At 23.3% G+C, this 23852-nt stretch overlaps 6 protein-coding genes across 6 annotated transcripts; 2 read left to right on the top strand and 4 right to left on the bottom strand. All coding sequences in view use genetic code 6, as the record gives it.

Annotated features, from left to right (window-relative positions):
- Window positions 1-1157: 1157 nt before the first annotated feature.
- Window positions 1158-5000, bottom strand: TTHERM_00584840 (SWIRM domain protein; the record flags this gene model as incomplete). Its single annotated transcript, XM_001032590.3, has 7 exons — window positions 1158-2630; window positions 2716-3187; window positions 3240-3339; window positions 3441-3769; window positions 3938-4129; window positions 4255-4639; window positions 4919-5000. The coding sequence occupies 7 exons, from the start codon at window positions 4998-5000 to the stop codon at window positions 1158-1160; spliced, it is 3033 nt and encodes a 1010-aa protein (XP_001032590.1).
- A 1848-nt stretch (window positions 5001-6848) lies between these two features.
- Window positions 6849-9605, bottom strand: TTHERM_00584820 (Serine/Threonine kinase domain protein; the record flags this gene model as incomplete). The annotated part of the gene is made up of 3 exons (XM_001032589.2): window positions 6849-8627; window positions 8880-8996; window positions 9435-9605. 3 exons carry the CDS (start codon window positions 9603-9605, stop codon window positions 6849-6851), a joined length of 2067 nt encoding a protein of 688 aa, XP_001032589.2.
- A 1290-nt stretch (window positions 9606-10895) lies between these two features.
- On the bottom strand, window positions 10896-13688 carry TTHERM_00584810 (CDC45-like protein; the record flags this gene model as incomplete). Its single annotated transcript, XM_001032588.3, has 11 exons — window positions 10896-11034; window positions 11118-11385; window positions 11468-11657; window positions 11743-11949; window positions 12018-12192; window positions 12247-12325; window positions 12418-12642; window positions 12716-13091; window positions 13194-13337; window positions 13397-13495; window positions 13557-13688. The coding sequence occupies 11 exons, from the start codon at window positions 13686-13688 to the stop codon at window positions 10896-10898; spliced, it is 2034 nt and encodes a 677-aa protein (XP_001032588.3).
- Window positions 13689-14732: 1044 nt separating this feature from the next.
- On the top strand, window positions 14733-18415 carry TTHERM_00584800 (UvrB/UvrC domain protein; the record flags this gene model as incomplete). The annotated part of the gene is made up of 10 exons (XM_001032587.1): window positions 14733-15025; window positions 15199-15769; window positions 15823-15870; window positions 15928-16104; window positions 16160-16616; window positions 16672-17130; window positions 17192-17301; window positions 17368-17596; window positions 17646-18148; window positions 18209-18415. 10 exons carry the CDS (start codon window positions 14733-14735, stop codon window positions 18413-18415), a joined length of 3054 nt encoding a protein of 1017 aa, XP_001032587.1.
- Window positions 18416-18632: 217 nt separating this feature from the next.
- On the bottom strand, window positions 18633-19923 carry TTHERM_00584790 (NUDIX hydrolase; the record flags this gene model as incomplete). Its single annotated transcript, XM_001032586.1, has 3 exons — window positions 18633-18889; window positions 18946-19014; window positions 19065-19923. 3 exons carry the CDS (start codon window positions 19921-19923, stop codon window positions 18633-18635), a joined length of 1185 nt encoding a protein of 394 aa, XP_001032586.1.
- Window positions 19924-20881: 958 nt separating this feature from the next.
- Window positions 20882-21976, top strand: TTHERM_00584780 (divergent CRAL/TRIO domain protein; the record flags this gene model as incomplete). The annotated part of the gene is made up of 1 exon (XM_001032585.1): window positions 20882-21976. The coding sequence occupies one exon, from the start codon at window positions 20882-20884 to the stop codon at window positions 21974-21976; it is 1095 nt and encodes a 364-aa protein (XP_001032585.1).
- Window positions 21977-23852: the final 1876 nt, after the last annotated feature.

The raw sequence follows: 23852 nt of genomic DNA, 5'->3' as shown, positions 1-23852 counted from the left end.
TTTTTATTAATTAATTTCTTTTAAGAATATTTATTATTCATATTATTTATGATAAATAATTTTGAATGAATGAAAAAGTAATTCCCTCTCATACATTCATTTTTTTATTCATTCACATATTTTTTATTTACTTATTTATTTATTTACGAACAATCTCTTTATCTATCTATCTATATATCAATCTATTTATCTATTCACTTTATATTCTTTATTTCATGTCATATCTATATTTATCTATCTATCATTAAATCATTTAATAAATTATTGACTGAAATTATAATTTCTTTGAAACCGACAAATCAACGATTAAACTCAATCTTTCTTTTTTACTAATGTTTTCAATAGCTTTGTTAATAATAATCAAACAAATTAATTTTTTTCATTTCCAGATATGGTTTTCTAAAAATAATTACTATATTTTATTTATATTTTTAACAAATTAAAATGATGTTTGTAATTAAAGATAATTTATTCATTTTGCTTATTTCAAATAATATTTTTTGTCCTACTCAACACTTTTTGCATTTACTTTTTAATTTTATTTTAAGTGAAGAAATTTGAAAAATCAAATTAAATTTATTTAAAAAATGTTGAATTTAATTTAAAGTTTTTTATGTATCCTTAAGTAAAAATATAAAAACTATTAATTATTAAAGAAACATCTACTTCGATTTAAATTCATAATAAAATTTTTGTTTTTTTAATCTTTAAAATGGATTTTTAATTTAAAGTCAAAATTTATGAAATTAGAATTAATAATATTTACATTTTTAAATTATTTTATTAGCTAATCAGATTAAAATTTAAATAACTTTTTTAAATAAGATGAAGAAAATTTAAAATTCCTTGAAAATATTAGTGCAAAAAATTAATTTTTAAGATTAAATTGGTTGATTTATTAGACATATATATTAAGTAGAGAGAAAATAAATTTTATTTTAATTTAAAGTGTAAGTCAATCAATACTGTTTATCTTTTATAAATATAATTAATTTATATTTAAATCAACATATATATGCCATATTTTGATAGCCTTAATGCTGTTTTAAGATACAAATAAGTTATTTATTTATTGATTGATTTATTTATTTATTTACTTATTTTAAACATTTACAAAAAAATAGAATGAAGTATTTAAAAATTGAGTTTATTTTATTTCACTAATCAATTTTTTCAGTTTAATCATACATTTATTGGGAATAATCTTGCTAGTAACCTTAATCAGCTTATGTGTATTCAGCAATTGGCTCTGTTTATTAGGGATAATCTCCTAAATTATTAATTGGTTCTTATTAATCATTTTAACTAAAATAGTTTTATTCTTCTATATTCATTCCTTAGCTACTATCATATTGCCCTTATGGTACAGGAGGTGCTTAGACTGGGATTTATGGTTAACTGCTTAAATTGTGTTATCCAGTAGGACCACCAATTATGCTTTGGGAGCTTGGAGCTTAGTTTACTGGAGCAGTTTAAAGCACTTACTATGGATTTTAGTGAAGCATAGGATTACTGTTTGTTGGTGTTGATTCTTAACTTAAACCTCTTTAAGGATTACCATAGTATCCTCCCTAGTTTTATATACCTTAGGGATAATGTTAATAATTTTATTGAGTATTAGGTATTTGTGCTTATTGTTATTATTAAATAGGCTAGATTGGTGGATTTTGAATTGGAGGCTGTTACTGATAGCCTGGAGCACCATACTATTATGCTGGAGGCTTATGATAAGCTTGATTAGGGGCATAAGGAATATTTTATTAGGAGCCACCTTAGTTTTAAGGATATTACTATTAATAGCCACTTGCATTTACCGGTTAGCTATTGGGAACATTTTATTAAGGATATTATTATTGTTATGCCTAATTAGATGGAGATGTTCCAGTAATTGGTGCAATAGGAGGTACTTATTATCCTTGATTTTAAAATGGTACTGGTGGCATTCCAGGTTGCTACTACTAATTCATTTATCTTCTGTGTTATTCTTGATATGTTCTTGTGAATTCTTTATTGAATTCATTTCTGCGATAAGCAAGACTAACTGTTTCTGCAATGTGATTACTTTGTGTGACTTCTAGTTAGTTACGTTCATACCAAATTAGCTTTTCATACTCTTCTAAGTAATTTAATTTGCTCTCTAATTTACTCAATTAACAATAAATCAAACTTTGAACAAGTTTTTTAATTTTGCTTTCTTCTCTTTCTTGTAGCTTTTTAGCTCTCTCTTTTGTGATATTTTCAATCTCTAACAGATCATCAGCGTTTGAATTGCTAACTTCTTCAATTAATCCCAACCTCTTATCTTCTTTTTTTTTTAAACTGTCCTAAACTTGAACTTATTCTTCTACTTCTTCTTAAATTACAGTTTCGCCCTTAGCAACGCCGTTCACAGCTGATTATGAAGGAGCTTATTCTGCAATTTCTACTTCCATATCTTATCCTTCTTTACTTTAATTTTATTATTTTTATTCTTCCTATATCTCATCCTCTTCTTTTATCTAACTATTTGTACCTCCTTCTACATTTTCTTCTTTTTATTCAATTTTTTAAGGTTAACTTGATTTAGCAGAAGCCTTAATACTTTGTTTTTTTTATTTGTGCTTATCTAATAAGCTTTTAAAGATTGCTATCTAATCATGATTATTCATAAAAATAATATTAATTTTAAATTGCTAAAAACTGAGTTATTAATAAATTAATTTTTTGTTTTCTTACATGCTAAATTAGAGGATTTGAAAAATCAGAAAAAACAGTTGGTTCATCATCTGCTATTTCTTCATAAGGTTATCTACCAATATTATTGTCATCTTCGTTTTCAAATAAGCGTACTTATGAGATATTCTTAAGAGGAAGTCTAAGGAAGTGAAGGATGATTTCTTCTCTTGTACGGCCATCAAGAGACTTTACGATTTCATCCCAATTCTCCTTATATTCTTCGATTTTTTCAAGAAGTTTATGAGTTTCTTATGGAGTCCAAGGTCTCTAAGAGAGATTTTGCTTAGAATCATTGCTAGAAAGTTTATTTATTAAATCTGATTTCTCAAAGTCTCTATCACTCAAAAAACTGGGATAGTTTCCTTCGGTGTAACATTTTATGCAAAGAACCATACAAGGTTAGTTTTCTTAAACTTACTTTTATTAGAACCACACTAAACCACAAATAACTCCGCAAAAATCACAAATGGGTCTATTTATCAAAATTTTTATTTACTAAATTTACTTTAATATTAACTAATTACCTTTGATTTTTTGATAGTAATTTAATAGAATTAAATACTAAATCTCCTTCACCTCCTTCCTAAAACAGATCCCTGTCTTAATCTAGTAAGTCTATCTTCTCTAATAAGTAATTAAAATAATTTTAAATATTGCTTAAGTAACTAGAGAAAATATTAATTAAAAACTGCTAATTCTTTCTTGATAAAATTTAAATTTCTTACTTGATTAGTTTGTGAATTTGTAGATAGATTGATTAGCAAGAGTTGGCTTAGAGAGAAGAATAGATTAAGGAGTGAGTTTAGGATCACAGTTGAAGTTAATTATACCCCAATGTTCTAAAAAGGCATGCACTCTAAGGATAGCACATACATCACCAGCTAAGTTACGTCTGCATGCAGTAGCAGTCAAGTAAACTCTAGGATTTTCTCTATACAAGGCGACGATAAAGTTTCTGTATCTCTTGTATATTTCAGGAGTTTTAGAAGGTTTTCCTTAGAAAAATTCAGGAAGACTCTCCTTTTCAATTTGATGAATCTTTTCCATTTCAAACCTATTAACATTTAAAATAAATAAATAAATATCTGTTTAAATAAGTTAAATAATAATTTAAAAATATATTTTGAGGCGTCTAATATTAGAATAAAATACAATTTAGCATTTTATATTATTTAAATTAAACCTAATATCCGAATTATTTAAACTAATTCAAATTTTGTACCAGTGAGAGCAAGAAGGAAGCACAACTTAATACTTTTTCTATGATTTTTCCGACTTATTTTCTCCCATATTTTAACCACCGTTTCCCATGCTTTAATGATACTTTTCTTGTGCAAAAGAAGTATAAGGGAAAATATCCTTTGAATTTTCTTCACCTCTGATAATTAAACTAGGAGGAGCTGCAGTAGGAATACTTTATTAATTCAAATTAAAATTTTTTAATACATTTTTGTCTAAAAACAATTTTCAAATATTTTGTTTGATTGATTGTTTATTTTATCTAATTCAATTTTCCTAAATCTAAATTATTTTATTTACAATGTTGGATTTGCTTTAGGTGGCTATTATACCTAAGGTGCAACTGGTTATTGAACAGGAGGCTATGCTTACTGTACCTATTAATTAACTTAAGCTTAAGGAGCTTGTAAATTAGATCCTCCTTGCATGGAATTTTATGGTTATGATTACTGATTAGCAATTTAAGAATTAGCTTATTAAGAATTTTATTATACAGATTGATTTTAGCTTGTTTAAGGAGTTTATTAAGCTGATAGAGAAAGATTTGTTGGAGGAGGATTTTAAGGAATAATTGGATTGCTAGATTCAGGAGAAAGAGGAGGTTACTAAGACTACTACTTTGATACTTGACTTTTTCCACCTTTCTTTGATGAGGATGTTTGCTGCTGACTAGGTTTTGTATCTTCTATTTTTTATGTTTAATTCAACTTAAAATACTTTCAAAAAAAAGATTTTATCTCAGAAATCTCTATAAAAACAATAGATTTTTTCAAAGAGCATAGCTTTTTATTTTTTAAGCGAATTAGCCTTAAACCAAAAATAATAATCATAATAATTTTTTCTTAAAAACTCTTTTTATAATAACATTTTTTATAAACTGTTTAATGAATTAAAATAACTATTCGCTTTTTTAAATAAAGTGCTTTCTAAGATTTCCATCTAAAAATTATGTAAAAATGCTAACCTTGTTCTTAATCGATAACCTAGTATGAATTGTTGGGTAACTTTAACAAATTTATAACTATCTGATTTTTTTTTTATTTCATTTGCTAAAAGGGATGGCGTTGATTTTTCTATGTGTTTTCCTTTTTTTAATTTTCTTTAAGGTATAATATATAAATAATTATGTACTTTCAATGTTTTCGCGCTTTAATTTAAAGTTTTTTTCTTTTCATGTTTCATTACAAAGAAATATACAAGCAAGTATTAACTAAAAAACAAGAAACAAACAAATAAACAAAGAAACTACTTTAACAATCTCACCCCCCATCAAATAAAATAAAAAATCAAAAGAATAATTAGCTAATTAATTAATTAATAAATTAATAGAAAGATAGATAGATCCTTTGAAATTCAAAGAATAAAATTTCTTTAATGTATCACTAATAATTTTTTTATTGTTATTATTTTTAGAATCTTTATTTATTTAATTCAACTTCTTTCTTTCATATCTTTACTATAAATTTTTATAAAATTTAATTGAATTTCTTTATCTTTTTATTTTCAATGAAATGGATGTAAAGGCATTTTTTAATTTTATCAGAAATTAACTATCATTCATTGCAATTTTATTAATTAAAAATAAATGTAACTAAATTACTCGTTAAATTAATTATAAACACCTAAATTTAAAATTCTAACTCTTAATATAATCACATAAATTAACAAACCAAAATACATTATTTCCTTTTATATTTTATTTTTCTGAAAATTAATCTAATGAAAAATAAATAATATTTGTTTCTCTCTATTTTGAGTAGGAAAATAAATTTATTTAATTAACTAAATTCACTTTTATAATTAAAAATGCTTATAATTAAGACCTTCAGTTTAATTTCTACGTTTACTAAATTAATTAGGCTATTATTTCACTTTTCAAAATTTTTTAAAATTTATTACCAAATTTAATTTATTTATTTTTAAAGGCAATATCTTTTCAAAAAAATTTAATTTATTTATTTATTTATTTATTTTTTAATGACAATATCTTTTCAAATAAATAATGAAGTAATCATGTTGATAATTTATATTTAGATTTCCAAATTTATAAATAATAAATATAGTTGTAAAGAATTGATTATAATTAAGTATTTTGATTCAATTTAAAAAACTGTAACGCTCGATTAGCTCAGCTGGTTAGAGCATGCGGCTGTTAACCGCAAGGTCGTAGGTTCGATCCCTACATCGAGCGCTTTTTATCTAAATTGCAATAATTCATTTTAAAATCAAGATTATGTATTTTAATTTACAATTTAAATTATTGAGAAAAATGTTATTTTATCTTTCTAGACTCTCAATGAGAAATGAATTTAAAAAATAAGTTAATTTTAATAAAAGTTATAAAATAATTAATTTAATTTCCAAATATCTTCTATTTTTATTTTCCTTAAAAATATTCAAGAGAACAATCAAAACAAAAAAAATTAAACTTTTAAATTATTTATATTTAAAATTATTTGTAAAAATTTTTAAATAGGTTTTTAATCCTTTTATATTTTGATTTTTATTGTTTAAAACTGTTTTATTTAGAAAACCAAATATTGAAACAAAATAAAATATTAATAATAAGAATGAATGTAATTATTTTGAAAATAATTTTTAATTTGATTTATGAAATAGAATTTTTTATATAATAGATATAAAAAACATGAACTTATTTAAATAGGCGATTTTATATTAGTAAATTTTGATTAGAATTTTTTTAAAAGATTAAGATAAATATTTTGATAGATGGTGATATATTTATTTATATAATTATTATATATTTTTTGCTTAAGATTATTTGGAATGAATGAATGTATTGGATTTTTACATGTTGAATATGTTTAAAAACTAATTTTTTGGCATTAGTAATAATTTTAAATAAAATTTTTAGGTTTTTGATTAATGATCGATCAATGCTATTCATTAACTATTATTTAGCATTTTTCAAAATTTGCATGCTTTTACTTTTTATTATTTTTTAAAATTTCTATTTTTGGGTCTGGATAAGATTCTGGTTCATTTGGATTATTCTCATCGTCTCCATCTATAGAGCTATTTTATTTTAGTTATTAGATTTAAGATAAACGAGAGTTTGAAATTTGTCTACTGTTGTTATTTGTTCTAGCTATAAATGTGCTTCTTTTCTTTTATTTTTGCTATTAAGGTTTTAAAATTTCGTCTTTTTCAAAAGGGGGTATTTCATTATTTTCAATTTGAGAGCTCTAATCAGCATTTGATTTCAGACAGCTACTTTTTTATTTAGAAATCGAAGAGCTTGTGTTATTATTTAAATTATTTTTTGTGTTAAGAACTATTGTTGTTGCAACGTCTTCGTTATTTTCAAGTAAACACAATGAATCATTAATTGAGTTTAAGAAAAAGGGATTTTAATCACAAGATAGCTCTAATAGTTTATTGTTTACAACTTTTATGTTGCAGCAAGGGTTTAAGGTATCATGTGCTTAGGTGTATTTTGAGGTATAAGTTTCTAAAAGCTCTTACCAATCAAAGCCTTAAAACAAGGGTGTTTATTAAATATCATAAAAAGACTTAGGTCTTAAAGATTTATCTTATTTTAGACAATATTATATAAAATCAATAAATTCTGAAGGAACTGGCTCACTATTATATGAGAAAGGAGGATATGAAACAGAAGAAGCCGAGCTATTATGAATATTATTTAATGTTTATTTTCTATTTTGAGCTTTAAAAGGATGCTTTCTGTATATCATTTGATAAGCTATAATTCCAAGTTACCAATAATCGCTAGATGCTTCCTAATGTTTTTGTCTAATTTATTCAGGACTTTAATTTTCTTCTCTTAAATCAAAAACAAAAGATGTATTTATTTATCTTTTTGATTTAATAAATTTAGAATTGCCAAAATCGCAAAGACAAACATTCATCAATTCATCAAGCAATATATTATCTAATTAAAGGCCTCTATATAAGATACTTTACTCTTCATGTAGATATTACAAACAAGCAATTATTTAGGCTAGTATCCTTTTAATTTCTTGGAGTTAAAGAACTTTTCTAGATATAATAAACTGCTTTAATGTTCCGTGAGGTTTATAGTCTGTTACCAAATATATATTTTCTTAGTCTGTGAAGGCATATTCTAACTTAACAGTATAAGAGCTATCTAATTTTTCTAAAATTTTTCTCTCTCTCCATATATTTTCTAGTTGATTAGTGTATTTTAGATCTGATTTTTTGATAACTTTCATAGCAAGAGGCACTTTGTCCTTTTGACATAAGTAGACCTTACTTAGTTTGTTTTCGCAAAGAGTTTTTACTATTTCAAATTGAGAAAAAGTAATTTTTTCATTTTATAAAACACTCTGCTTAACATTTTTTTAGCTATTTTATCTTAAATTCTAGCTAGCTTTTCTTTAATTTTTATAAGTAGTACTGGTAGATCTTCTTTGAAGTGAGTTATTTCTTGATTAGTTAGCTTAGAAAGCTATTTTAAAGTTTCTAGGTTTAATTTCCTTTGGGGTATCTAGTTCGTTTAACTAATTCAATAAAGAGCCACCACTCAACTAACTGATGTTAGTATTTTCATTAGGTGCTTGTGTGAATTCAAATTGATTTTGCTTAAGGTCATCATTGTAGGCCTCTAAGATAGATTTTATGATTTGTTGTTCTCTGCAATAATCAAAGTTGGAGAAATCATAAGAAATGGACTAAATATATTTACATCCAAAAATATAAATTAATAAGTGGTCAAAATATTCTAAGCATGAATTAATAGGGAGACTATTATTTTTTTTAAATTTGATCAAGATAGGCTAAATCAACTACAGTCATTAATTTATTGTAAGTTGACTGATTAAAAATTATTACGTAAATTTAAGCTCCTTGAACAAAATTATTGCATATCTTAGATGAATTTAATCTGTATAGCTTACAGAAAATTTAAATTTTAATAAAATTACCTCAGAGGTCTTCTCACTTGGCTTAGCTTCAGTTACTTACTATCTTATTTTAGAGTCTTTAAATTCTATTTTAGATTGCAGCTAGTATAGCTTGCCTTCTGGTTATTATTCTTATGTCTAAGATTAATAAAAAAAATTTTATTATATTTTCTTCAATTAATGGTGAAAATAAAAATAAAAAACACAGTCTTTAAACAATAAAATAATCTGTAAGTTCACTTTGAAAACTCATGCTTTGCGAATAAGAGTTGTAATAATTAAATTAAAAAAATTTATTTTAAGAAAATTATTGGGCTTTGCTAAAAATGTTTGAAAATGTAGCATGATGTCCAAAATTAAAAATTTTGATTATTTTGATTGATTTGGAGTAAATTCTACTATTTCAATAAAAATTAAATAAAATTAATATTTGGGTTAAAATATCGAACTAAGCATAAATTAAAATTATATGAAAATGCCCATTAGTAATACTTGAATTTTTGTTTCTCAAAATTTCAGATAGATAGTTTGTTAGTTATTTATTTATTTAGTTAGATATAAAAATAACAAAAGTACTTTAATTTAATTTTATGAAAAATAGGATGAAGAAAGAGAAGAGCCATTAGATGATGAAGAAGAAGAAGAACTCATGAAAATTCCTCCTTTTACCTTCCTTCTAGACTAATTGAGGTCTCCTCTATGTTCTTGTGGATTAACACACATTGTACAAGATTGATTAGCTCCCATTATGAATTTGAGTATAAAGTAATTGATTTGTTTTACTTCTCTCTGAATGAATGATTGATTGATTTATGAATGTAATTATGTACAATTAAAATCTATCAAGTTTTTACTTTTTATTTTATTTTGATTGAATAATAATCAATTTTTTCACGAATCAATATTTTACAATATTTACTTTGATATCATGTTCCGCAAAAATCTAAGGTCCCCCTTTTTAATACTGTATTTTTTTTTCAATCCCCCACCAAATATGTAAATATGCAATATTAGTTATTTAGTATTATTTTGATAAACTTTTTAGTTGAATGAAGAAGTTACTCTCCTAATTTTTCAAAAACCAACAACAAGTTAAATATTATAAATATTTATGATTCATTTTATGGCTAATGGATAATTTAATTCTTTATGCCTTCATCTATCCAAGATTTGGATTTATTATTTAATGAAAATTTATATGTGGTTAAGCAATCAGAAATCTATTTATTTGCACTTAACTTCTTCAATCCTTTAAATTTTTGATATTTATTTCCAGATGGATAACTCTTTTAAGTTGATTAAAATATACGGATAATATCCTAATTAATTGCTTCAAAAATTTAAAAATATATTAGCTTTTACTATTTCAAAAGAAAGTAAACTGATTTAATATAGTGAATACAAACAGAATATTTCCATAATTTTAAAAAATAAAAAATACCGCTAAATAAAATTTCAATTAGCCATCTACATAATAACATAAAACAATCAAATATTATTTTTTCTGATAGATTTATTTTTGTATTAAATATGTGAGATGTTTCTTTGATTATTTATCAGAAAAAAATAAAATACATAGTTTGCTGATTAAACTTTTAAAAATACTAGTTGCTTTAAATTACAAATATATTCTTCTGTTGATCAATAAAAGAGCTAAAATATAATTGCATTTTTTATGATCAGAATTCATTTTAAATATTCAATCTTTATATATATTAAAATGAATGAAGGATATTTGCTAAAATTGTAACAAAATATATTTAAATCCCTTCAAAAAATAATAAAATCAAAGAAATAGTTTTAAATATTGATTATTTTATGGAGAAAAAAAACTATGAGAAAAAATATTTATTCATTTAAAGACTTCAGTATATATTTTATTTATGTACACAATTTATAATTTTAGTTAATTTTTATAATAAATACTTTTATTAATTAGCCTAATTTATTAAAGTAAATAAACACTCTCTCTTTCAAACCTATTTTATGAAACTTATTTTTTAAATACTTTAGCTTAAAAAAGGTTATTAACCAACCTCATTTGGCTAATGTAATTTCATCAAGAAAAACGTCAAAATCTTAATCTTTGATTTCAATAATTGATGTTTCAAAATCGTCCTATTTATATTGAAGATTTAAGGCTTTTGCAGCAGACTAGAATTTAAAGGCAAAATCACTAATTTTAAATATAAAAAATATTTAGTTTAATTAGAATTTAATAAAAATAAATATTTTTGTAGTTTTTAAATTTTAACATACTTTTTAGTGCTAGCAGAGTAATGGTTTCCAACAACACCTATAATGGTCTGAGTCTATGTAATAGAATTTTTTATACTTAAAACAATAGGCTTTATTGGTTGGTTGCTTTTTTGTTTCTCCTTAAATATACCCATCAAAAATAGAGCAAGCTTTTATAAAGAATAAGGATGCTAAAAGTATTAATTTTAAGAGTATGTATCGTTATTTAGCTTTAAAAATCTAAAATCACTGCACTGAGTTATTAAATCTCTATCTATCACAAATTTTGCTATTTTAAAATAGTAATAGTTATTATTTGCTAAAGAGTAATATTTTGTCTAGAACTAAGCTTTTTTTCTAATATAATTTACCTTCATTTACCATAGCTTTTTAAAATTGAATTGCGATATCAATTCCCTTTAATATTAATACAGCTTCTTTTGAAGATATAGTCTCATATGCCCACCAAAAATTCTTAATTCTATCAAAGATATCTTTTTCATTATAATTTTTAGATCCTTCCTCGCTGTTATCTGAAGTCTTATCTGTTTAAATGCTTTACTTTAAGGAAAAATTTGTTTTTTTAAAAACGATAATTAATTGAACCCTTATAATTTAATTTTATTAATTATAAGTAAAAAATTACACCAACTTTTAAAGGGTCTTCGAATATATTTTGCAAAATTTATTTAGGACATTCTAAAATAGCAGTTAAACAGTAAACCATATCCGTTGAAGAGACTTAAGTCTTTTCATCTATCTATCTAACAAAGGAGTTAAATAGCACATTATACAATTTATATTTAGTTGCAACGCTGTGAATATTATCCTTTAACTTTTCCTTGAATTAAGCCTTTTATATAAATATATTTTTAATTTTCTCAATCAATATTTGCTCATAATATTTATTTTAAGATTTACTTTCATAAATTTATATTACTACTTAGCTTCTTCTAAAGGTATTCCGAGCAATGCTATTAATCTAGTTATTTTTTAATCTCCATTTTCATTCCAAATTTCAAGTTTAGTTGCAAAGTAATTAGAATAATATATACTCTCATATAAATTCCAATTTCTTAAACAAATAAATCTATATCTATAAATAATAAAAAAAATCTACAAATCTATTACTTGGCTAACTAAATATTACTCATTTGATGCTTCTATAAAGCCAATATTTTTCTATCTTTATTCATTGGCGATGGACTCGTTCAAATCTTAGCTAAATTCTTTTTATAGATTTTTATATTTGATTAAGGAAAAATAATTTTTCAAAATTAATAATCAATTTTTATTTTTATAAAGAAAAATAAAATATTACCTTATTTTTAAATATTAACTTTCTCTACTTCAATTACAAGCTCTTCATACATTTGATCATATTGTTATTATGTTATTTTTCCATGAATTAAAAGATCAGTTGCACCCAAGATTGTGTACCATAAATAATTGTTGTTTTCTTTATTAGCCTATTAGCATATTTTATACATGAGCATACTAGTTGCTTTTCCATAATAAAAACCTTCATAGTAATTCTCCATTTTTTCTAAATATTTAACAGTTTTGTATTTATTTGCTAAGAAATTTGCTAAAAATTTGATATAATTTAAAATTTTTACATTTATGCTATTCTATTTTAAGTTTTTTTTCCATTTTCTTTTCTTTTAGCTTTTTATCACTTCTTCTCTTTCTTCTATTTTTCTCTCTTCTATCTTTTTTTCCAAATTCTTCCTCTTCTTCATCCTCATACGCTAAATCTTTTCTTTTTTTATCTAATTTGTTCTTTAATTTATTCTCGCCATTTTCATCAAACCCTTCATCTTCATCCTCGTATTCTTATAAATCATCATCATCTTCTTCACTATAATCTTAATCTTCATTATCATTATCTGAAATATCTTCATCTTCTTCGTGCTAAGCTGTCATTTGTAATATTTCATCTTCTCTTTCTGGACAATTTTATTGGTTTTATGTCCCATCATCAATTATAACAATCTGAAATATTTCAAAAGATTAAATTTTAGAGTGTTTATTATAAGCAATTCTCAAGTAATAGAACACATAAATGATTAAGAAAAAAGAAATCCATGCAATTACATTATTCTTGTCTGCTATATTATGATGATGAATAGGTCTATGATTATCAAAAATGTATGCTTTAATTTTGGTTTTCTCTGTAACAAACCATTTTTATGTAAGATCCAAAACACCTCCACAATTTATAAATATCATGCTTTATATCTATTAATAATAAAAGAAGCAGCTATTTGTAAAAACCCATTTTATGCTGAATTATTTACGCTTTCACTAGTTTAACACTCATCAATAGAAGCTTCTAGTTAACTAAACCCAGTTACAGGTAAAACTTTGTATGCTATATTATCACTCTTAAGTAATCCCTTAATATTTTAATAATTGTTGCTAATTCCTACTAATTTTTAATCCTAATTTAATTTTTACTGTTAATATTTTTAAAGAGCATAGCGAATCAGCATCGAATGCTACAAATATAAACACAGTGACACAACCATTAATTGCCTTTTTTTATATTTTTTCGTAGCAATGAATAATAGATGTTTAATCAATCAGCATTTATTCCCCTATTTTCAATACTTGTTTGCTTTAAATACTAAAAAAAACTTTACAAACTCTTTTTAATAAATCTAAATTTATATTTTAACATCAATTCTTAAAAAATGATTTGTTAGATTCTTACTAAGTTTTTAATAAATTAAGTTCGCAAATTATAAATTTCAAAATTTAAGCGCTAATCAACATCTATATATTATTATCTAAGTTTTTTCCGCAAAAAAAATTAATTCCAATTGGTAAATATTTAAAGGCTTTAAATAATTATTAATCTTAATTTTAAGGTTACAAATGCAGTTAATATTCACCAATAAGCATACAATTTTTAGATTTTAGATTTAAACAAATAATTTGAATCATTTTAAATAGTTATGAAAATATTTGTATTATTTAATAAAATAAAAATATCAATCATTCATTATACTTGTTTTGATTTTTAAGTAATTTAAATTTTAAACTTCATTTTTATTAAAATTTTTAATCAATTAAATTTTTTTTTTCTTTTATCAACAGAAAATATGTTTTAAAATTTAACATTTTGTGGAATTAATCAAAATTATTTTTTTAATTTCATAAGAAAATAAAATTAGAAATAAATTGGTTATTAATGAATAAATAAATTTATTTAAATCATAAGTAAAGATCATTTATTTCATATTGAGATATACTAACTAATTTTAAAGTATTTTTATAATATTTAATGTAAGTAACATTTAAAACTTACAGTTACTTGATAATCTTTTAAAAAACAAAATTTAAACATCCATATTAAATCCTTATTAAATATTCAAAAAATTATTATATAAAACTTTTTCTAATATTCTTAGTTTTTATTTTAAAAATTATTTTTTAATTAAATTTCTAATAATATGTTTAATAATTATCAAATTTCAATCAGAATCTGTATTGCTTAAAACACAAATATATTCATCAATTCTTTTATGTGGTAAGTTTTATATCTATTTGATACAGTAAAAAATTTTGATTTAATTATATTCTTTTTGTAATATTTCTTTTAAAGACTTTGAATAATTTTAGAAAAGATAAATGTTAGCAAAAGAAGACTCATGGATTCCTTTCCATGTAGTAGCTTGTAATAGCGAAGAGCATGGAACTTAGGCCGATTTACTTTCCGTTCAATCGCATTAAAGTTAGAGGAGTTGGGAAAGCTCGAGAACAGGTTAATTTCCTGTTGAATTAGTTTTAAGATTTCATTATAGATCAGAACTTCATCATATCTTATTATGCTGCAAGCCAGACAAAGGAATTCCAGTGGTTGAATTTTATATAGGTGATGGTTTGAATGGAGGATTTTTAGATGCAGAATACCGACTTGCTGGGTATTAAACTTAATTTTATAATTTAGAAATAAATTATATTTAAGCACCAATAATAATAAATTAATTGCAATAAGATAAAATATTTTAGAATTTATTAGCCTAATTTGCTTTTGAATTATTAAGCATAGAATTAGAATATTTATTTAAATAAATCCATGTTATTTTTATAATAGAAAAGCAGAGTTTATATAAAATTTACCAAAACAAATTAAGCTGATGGGAATAGGTAATTATTTGAAGATACGTATTCCTAAACCCAGTGGAAGAAATCCATAGAATCCTTTTGGATAAGTTAGTTTATCGATATTAAAAATATGGGGAAGATACACGAACTATATGTCTAAAATTAAAAATGAAGAGTTACAACTAGTTGATGATAAAACAAATATTGATAAAATTTTAATTGGAATGGGAATACCAGTTGATATGATTAATTGGTTTGATTAAGATGCTAGAATGTATGAACACGCTCCAATTGATGAAAATACAAGAATTACGCTTAATGATATGATCAAAATAAAGGATTTGGCAGTTAAATAAGAAGATTACGAAGGACTAAAATCTCTAGCAGAAGATATCAAAATTGTTTTTGAAATAGGTAAAGAAATATGGTCATTGAAGAGAGAAATAAACTTCTGTATTGCCAAAGAAGATTTTCCAAGAGCGATGGAGCTTAAAAAGAGATTAAAATAATTAGAAGGAAAAAGAGACGGTTATGATGCACTTTACGAAACTTCGAGATATGTAAGTTTTATTAAATTTTATTTAAATTGTATTTATAAATTTGAATACAACAGGAAAATATGATAGTACTCGAAAGACCAACTACTGCTGATTATAATAAGGTGAGTATATAATTTCTTAAAATATTAATATGAGGTTGTTATAATATAAAAATAAAGATTATTGGAGCGTTAGATGATGATGAAAGGAGAAGAGCTGATGAAAGAAGGAGATAAAGAGAGTTAGAAGAAGCTGAAAGATAAAGATTGCTGGACGAGCTAAGAAGATAGTAGGAACTTTTGTATTAATAAAACACTTAATAAACAGAACCAGAGCCAGAACCTCCTAGAGAACCTGTATATTATTCTATAAAAATAAAGAAAAATATTATTATTAATAATAATAAATTAGACTGTAGAAGATAAAGGACCAGCTTGGTGGGAAAAGAATGCAGGCTAGGATATGAAACTACTCAAAAAGAAAAAAGTCAAAAAAGAGTAAAAAGAAGAAGTAATTGATGTCAATTTCAAAAACCCATTAGCATTCAATGAAGGTGATATAGATTTGGAGATGTATTTAAAGCCTTTATTAGCGAATGCAGGAGAGAAAGTACCTGATGTATCTAGTGAAATACTTCGTAGATTATATCACTTAGGTTACCTCTAAGTATTTGGTTCTAAATGTTGGTGCGCAATTTATTCTGAAAATTGGAGACACAGAGAAGCAGCAGCTTAGGCTGTATTGAATTTCATTGAAATGCCTCTTCCTGAAAAATATTTAAACGGAAATTCTAAAAAGCTCTTTGGTGCTTGTATGGAAATGGCTAAAATAGCTTGTGAAGATAAAATTCTTCAAATTTATTTTATTGGTAAACACATTCATTTTATACGTTTAATTATTAAATGTAATTTTTATCAAATCAGGTTTAAAAATTTTATCTACTGCTCTTGCTCCCCCTGTATGTGGTACAGATGTTTCACCTAAGATGATAAATTAAGTACTTAAAGAATTCACTCCTATGCTCATAGAAAAAATATCAGAATTAAACTTTAGGTCTAGAGATATTTCTTTGCACACACTTTTATCAATATACCGTCATCCTGTAGCTGAAATAGGATAGCTTATTAATTCTTGTCTTGAAATATGCATAGAGAATCCAAATTTTAGTTCACTTTATGTTCCTCCTTAAAAGTAACCTCATAGAATTATGATGGCTAGATTAGAAATTATTTTAAATGTTTTGCAGGAATCTGGATACGATGAAAGACAGTGGAATTGGTTGGATGTTTTTAATTTTATGCTATCTCCATGCTTATTCCATCCTTCTAATGAAATAAGAATGGTAGCTATTGAAATTATTGTTGCTCTTTATCAATTAATCGGTATATATCATCAATTTGAATAATAGCCTATATCTTTATTAATCTTTATTATTTTAAAAAGGTTAGGAAGTGAGAGATGCTGTTGATTTAATTCAAAACCTAAAACCTAATTTAGTTTAAATGATATATGAGCGTCTTGATTCAGTAAAAGAAATAGCCGATTAAAATCAAGTAAAGTTCTTTTAGTGATAAATCTAAACATACTTTTAATATATATATATTATTTAATCTTAAAAGGCAAAGAGAGAAAATATTCTTTCTCTTGTTAAAGAAATGGATCCAAGATTGGAATAGACTCCTTAAGGATCCTACCGCCCAGGATCAGATGGCTTTAATGAATTTGTTAATATACAATAATAGTAATAAAATTAATTGTAAACCAGTTAATTTGGAAATAATTAAAATTAATAAAACTAATCCAATGTTCAATAAAAACCACCTGTGGAATAAAAGCCTTAATACCCAAGTATTTATAATTTAAAAAATTATATTTATTTATTTTTTGTCTATAATAGGTGTTGCTCTTTTTGTTGATGGAATAAATAACATTTAAGAAAACAAGTATGCTCATACTGTATTTGTTACTTAAATGCCAGGAGGAAACTTTTATGCAACTAAGAAATTAGATTAATTTAATAAAGTTTATAGCAATTTAAATTGGGATGGATACTTAAATTCGCCACATTTCATACCTGAACATTTTATAGCAAAAGACAATCTGACTTAAAAGTCGTATTTTATATTGGAAGTAAAGCAAATAAATACAAGCAAACCATAAGCTGTCTTCAAAACAATTGGATGGACTGCTATACCAATGTATGAAGGTGATAAAAAAGTTGTTAGTGGTTCCTTTTAAGTACCTTTATTTTAAGGTGAAGTTAATACATAAGTTTTGTAAGAAATGGTAAACAGAGCCCCATGGGATGTGTTTGCTGAAAAAATAAGTGATAAAAAAAATCCTCTCAAATACTAGGAATTTGTTTCTATTTTGCTTAGAATTGACTCTTCAGAGAATTTAGTATAATTTCATTATTTATTTCTAAACTTTTTATTTATTATGTTTTGTTTAATAAATAAGGCTGTTATGGGAAATTAATATTCCTTGGAAAAACTTGACTAAAGATATCTCCCTCCAAACAAATTTAAAAAATGGGTTTTAGATGCAGAGTTGGATGGTAAACTTTAAAAAGAAAAGAAAAAGTTAAATTCTATTGTTCCTTCCAAATAAGATCCCTTACAATATAATTAGTTAATAAACGAATAAATAAATGCAGCTTTCAAATGAATTATATTAAGCAATGTAAATATAAAATATTATTTAAAATTTGAAGAATAGAATAGAAGAATTGATATAATCTTCTGTTATTTTAGTTATAAATGTAATGAATTATATAATTGATTATAAGAAAAAAATCATTTTACATAATTTGTTTTATAAAAATAAAATGTTAAAGACAGACCAGACCAACTTAATAAAAAATAATTTCTTTCAAATGATACTTTCATTAATTTTTTATATGAGTCTTTATAAGTTACTAAATTTAATTATATCCTTTCATATGAGTTAGAGGTGAGTATTAATTGAAATTAAAATCAACTTCATATTCAGAGTCAAATAATTTTTATGGGTTTTTGAAGTAAATTCTACTTCTCGAATTTTCGTTGATATTTAAATTAGAAATTTTATCAAATAATTCTTTTTTTAATTATTGGTCTTATTCAATAGCACATATTTTATCTAAGTGATATTTAAAGTCACCTAAGTTTTAAATATAAAATTTTCTAAGATTATTAATATAATTTTATCTAAAATACCTCCAACTGTAGCTGTGAATGGGTATTCCTTTGATAAATCAGGATTTACTTTAGATGTACTTTGCAGCCCTAATAATTAATTATATCAAATAAATTACTTTATAATATAAAAAATTTACCAATTAAATATGGGAAAGAGTAAGGATCTTAGTCCATAGCATCAATTTTAGGGCTATTTTCATGGTTTCTTAAAAAAGTTTATAGATCTTCATATTTTAGGAAAGAAGAAAGAATATTTAGTATAATAAATTAAGGTGGAGCTAGCAATAGTTATTTTTTGTAATACTTATCGATACATTCTAATGGATTCATCCATTCATATTTAACACCTTCATCTTCATTTAATATAATATTTTCATCATCTTAAATGCTTTCTTTTTTTCCAGTTTTAAAATACTAAAACCAATTCACCATATTATTCTTTTATATTTAATGCAAATAAAAAATACAATCATATCTATGCTTTATTTGAGGGACAGTTATCAATCTAATAAAAGTTTAAAACTTATCTTCGTTTAATTCAGCAGGTATGATTTTTGTTAAAGATTTAAAGTCATCAGTCCTTAACCCCTTTAGTTTAAATTGATTAACTGCTTCATTTAAAATATTTTCATTTATACTATTCTTAGGGAAATATAAACCTATTTCTTCAAAAGTTTCCCTAATAGCGCAATACAAAAATTTGTTGCATACTTTATTTTATTCAACATCTATATCTTGTTATTCCAACTATCCTCCTGGAAAGGCATACATATCAGAAAAAGATCCTTTGCTGTGTCTTTTGAAAAAAAAAATATCATAATCAAAAGGACCTTTCTTTTTACCATCTTTTCTAAATAGAATTAGCGAAGAGGACTTTTTAGGAATGCTTCCAACATTATTTTCAGTCTTCACAGAAGAACTAAATTTCACATGAAGACATTAAGTTATTCTATTATTAACAATCTTGCAGTTATATTTATTTAAACGAATCATCATATTATAAAATTAAGTGATTTATTATTAATGTGTTTTTGTAAATTTTAATAATGCTATCTATGCAAATTATTTTTTTATAAATTAAGACAATAAAAATTCAATAGATATTATTTGCGTTTTTATTTTATAATATGTATCATTTTTAATGAATTGTAGATTCTTATTACATCATTCTTCAGTAAACAAAAATAGTATCTTTCTAATTCTACAAGTAATAGTAACTTACAAAAAATAAATTTATTTGAGATTTAAATTAGTGATTTTATAAAATTAAAAATCTAATTCTAGTATTTATTAATAAATTAGATTGAATACAATTAAATATAAAATAAAGATATTTAAATTTATGATTACTAATATTTTGAAAAAATTTAAGTTTTATAAAATTTTAAAAATTAATTAATTTTCAAAAAAATAAAAAATAACTGAAAAATATTTTTGATTTTTGCTATTTCTATTGTTTTTTTATGATAAAAATAGAAAAATTAAAAATAAATTTACATCATATATTCATCTATCATAATTGAAAATTCAGGATTAAAAATGTTAATTTATTTACATTAAAATGATATGACTTGTGCAATATAATTCACATTATTTATATTTTTTATAAATAAATATAAAAAATAACAGATTTCAATTAATTGTTAGGAGTGATGAAATATATTAGAAATTTATTAAGTATTATCAATATATAATTTAATAGTTAAGGATACACTGATTATGCTGCTTTTAGCCAGTCTATTATACTCATTTATCCAAACTAAACATAAATTTATTGGGTTATTGTTAAGTGTTACTAAAAAAATAATGATTTATGTGATCTATATTTAATTATATTTTTTAACTAATTCAAAGGTATTAACAATTATTTCTAATTAAAACATTTAATAATTATTATAAAGTAATAATTTATAAACCTATAGTTTTTTAGATAAATATATAATATCAAGCAATCATGGCTAAATAAATCAGTGAGTTCAATCTAACTTAATAGGAATCTGATCTTTTAGACTAGCTTAAATATAAGGTTAACTAAAACTCAATCAAAATATAAATTTAAGCAACATATCCAGAAAAAAGCGATGAAATTTTTTATAGTGATGATAGGCTTGTTAGATTTTTATTTGCTAGGGAGATGAATATAGATAAAGCAGCGTAGATGTGGTTTGAATGGGCTAAATGGTACATAGAGTAGCGACCTGAAAAAATAACATAGGAAGAAATATAAGAAGAAATAGATGCTAAAAAAGCTTTTTGGTTTAAGCAAGATAATAAGAAAAATCCTTGTCTAATAGTTATGATTAAAAATCATAATCCAGTTTATGAAAAAATAGAGTAGGCAAGAAAGTTCTTTTTATGGACTATGGAATAAGGTATTAAAATGGCAAAAAAGAATGGAACTCATAGACTCACAATTATTTGGGATGGGAAAGGATTCTAAAGATCTTAAATGAATTCTGCGTTTTTAGATTTTATAAAAGTTGTTGCCAAATCTTTGCAAGATTATTATCCTTGCAGATTGGCAGCAGTATATGTTACAGATCCTGATTTTCTCTTTAGATTAGGATTTACTCTCCTAAAACCATTTTTAAGTAAAGTAATTACCAGCAAAATTCATTAAATACCAATGAAGGACTTAAATAAATATTTTGATGCAGATTGTATTTTACCTGAGCATGGAGGAGACGCAAATACGATAAGCCCCCTATCTCCTGATTATGTTTAAGCTAGTTAGAGAACAAATAATTTAAATTAGAGTTTTCAAAATATTCACCATCAATAGAATAATTATCTTCATGTAGAAAATTTTTAAAGCCACAATGGTGTTAATCACCATAATCATTAAGTGAATAACAGTTTTATTACTGAAGAATTCCATTCTATTGCTAATGATAGTAAAATATTCTTTGATAATTAGAGTCTATCATAATTTAAATTAAATAATCACGAAAATCACAATCAATAAAATCATTAATAAGAAATATTGATTGAAGGTTCAACAAATCAAACTAAGTCACTATGTTGTAACACTGATTGCTCTATTTTCTGAAAACAATTTTAGGAATAGGTAGAATCACTTATTAAAATTTATCATTTTTGAACTATTATATTAAACTTATGAATAAAAGCAATATTTATAGATTAAACAAGTAAAATTGTTGTTTCTAAATTAAACAAATAATATTTTAACGAAATAACTTATAAAAATTTAAACTTAAATATGAAATATATATTTGTAATTAAAACATTTTATTTTATCTTTTTTCTTTGTTTTAGCTCTTTATATTGATATTTACTAAGAATATTAATTAATTCTAAAACAAAATATTCCTAGAAAAGTTAAATAATATAATTTTTAGTAAAATATTTCATATCTTTTAAAAAAAGACCTCAATATTGGTTTTATAAAAACTATTCAATTAATTCGGGAACAGAGTATCTTTAAAACCATTTGCTTAAAAGAAATGATAATTTATAATATTTTTCAAAAAATTCGTAAACTTATAAAATTTAAAAGAATTATATAATAAATATTTTGATAACAAAATCAACAAACAAAAAAATTTAAGTTTAAATTAAACTTGTTTATAATCATACTAAATTATTTTATTTTGATTATTTGATAAATTTTTCAGATTTAAATATTTTAATTTTAAAAACTAACAGATAAAAGTTTAGACTATTATTAATCTTAATAATAATTATCAATTAAAATAACCCTAAAAATTATATGATATTCAAGGATTTAAAAATATGTATAAATATTATCTTTTAAAAAAATAAATATATTGGTAATATATTCTAATATATTTGAATATATTTTTATTCTTATTTATTACAATCTATTTAAAATTATTATAATTTCTTAATTATTTTTGTGACTAATATTTTAAATTCGAAATATTTTCTTGATAAATTTACTATCATCATTTTGGGATTTACTCAATAGTTATTTCATAAGCAAATTTTTTATTAACTTTTTTAATTTATTTACTAATACATTAGAACTTAGAAAAGAAAGGAAATAAAAATTCTTTCTAACTCTTATATTAAGTAATTAATTCCAAATCTTTAGGTCTTTGATGATATGGAATATTATACTATTTTTTTACATAAATCTTAAATAATAGATAATAATTTTTTTTATCTATCCATCTTTAGCAAAAGTTTATGTCAGAAGAAGATGATGTAAATGCAGGAAAATAAAAAATCTAATTTTCATTATATTAATTGTATGTCTATTCACTCTCTAATTAGCTATCCATTCCCACTGCTCTGTAAAAAAAAAGATCATCTTGTTATTAATCATAAATATTTCCATCATTAATACTTTAAATAGAGTAATTTAGAAGTAATATTTATCTTGAAAGATATTAAAATATAGTTTCGTCACCTAAATTAATTCCTATATTCAAAAAATAGCAAAATGGTCCTTCAACATAAGAATTTATTAAGCCAAATTTTTCTTATTTATTAATATGCCAATCTTCATATAATTTTTTTTCTTCATTTATACTATCTTTCCAAGCAATAACATTTGCTCTATACCAATTTATAGATTTATTATTTTTACGGAGGAACATAGAGATATTAATATCTTCACAAATTTTTTCATTATATTATAAGAATTCTTTGTATGTTTTAAAAAGCTCAATTTCATTTTTGCTAATTGGAGTGCTTCTTAGTACTATATCTAAGTTACTTGGATTATTAATAAATGTAAATAACATTTCAGATGATATCATTCCTAAAAATTCCAAATCTTTGTCATCATAAAATAAATGACTAATGACCTTTGAGATTTTACTTACACTCATTAATTTTTAGTTTAATTAATTAGGAACATTAATATTTGTATGGTTTCTTTCAACTAAAAATATTTTTCTCATTGCTGGTTAATTGTATTTATTCTACTTATTCATCTA

This window comes from Tetrahymena thermophila (genome assembly GCF_000189635.1).
Source record: "Tetrahymena thermophila SB210 genomic scaffold scf_8254444, whole genome shotgun sequence".
In the NCBI taxonomy this organism is placed as follows: Eukaryota; Ciliophora; class Oligohymenophorea; order Hymenostomatida; family Tetrahymenidae; genus Tetrahymena; species Tetrahymena thermophila.
The sequence above is the reverse complement of the archived record's forward strand: the minus strand, read 5'-3'. Positions and strand labels throughout refer to the sequence as shown.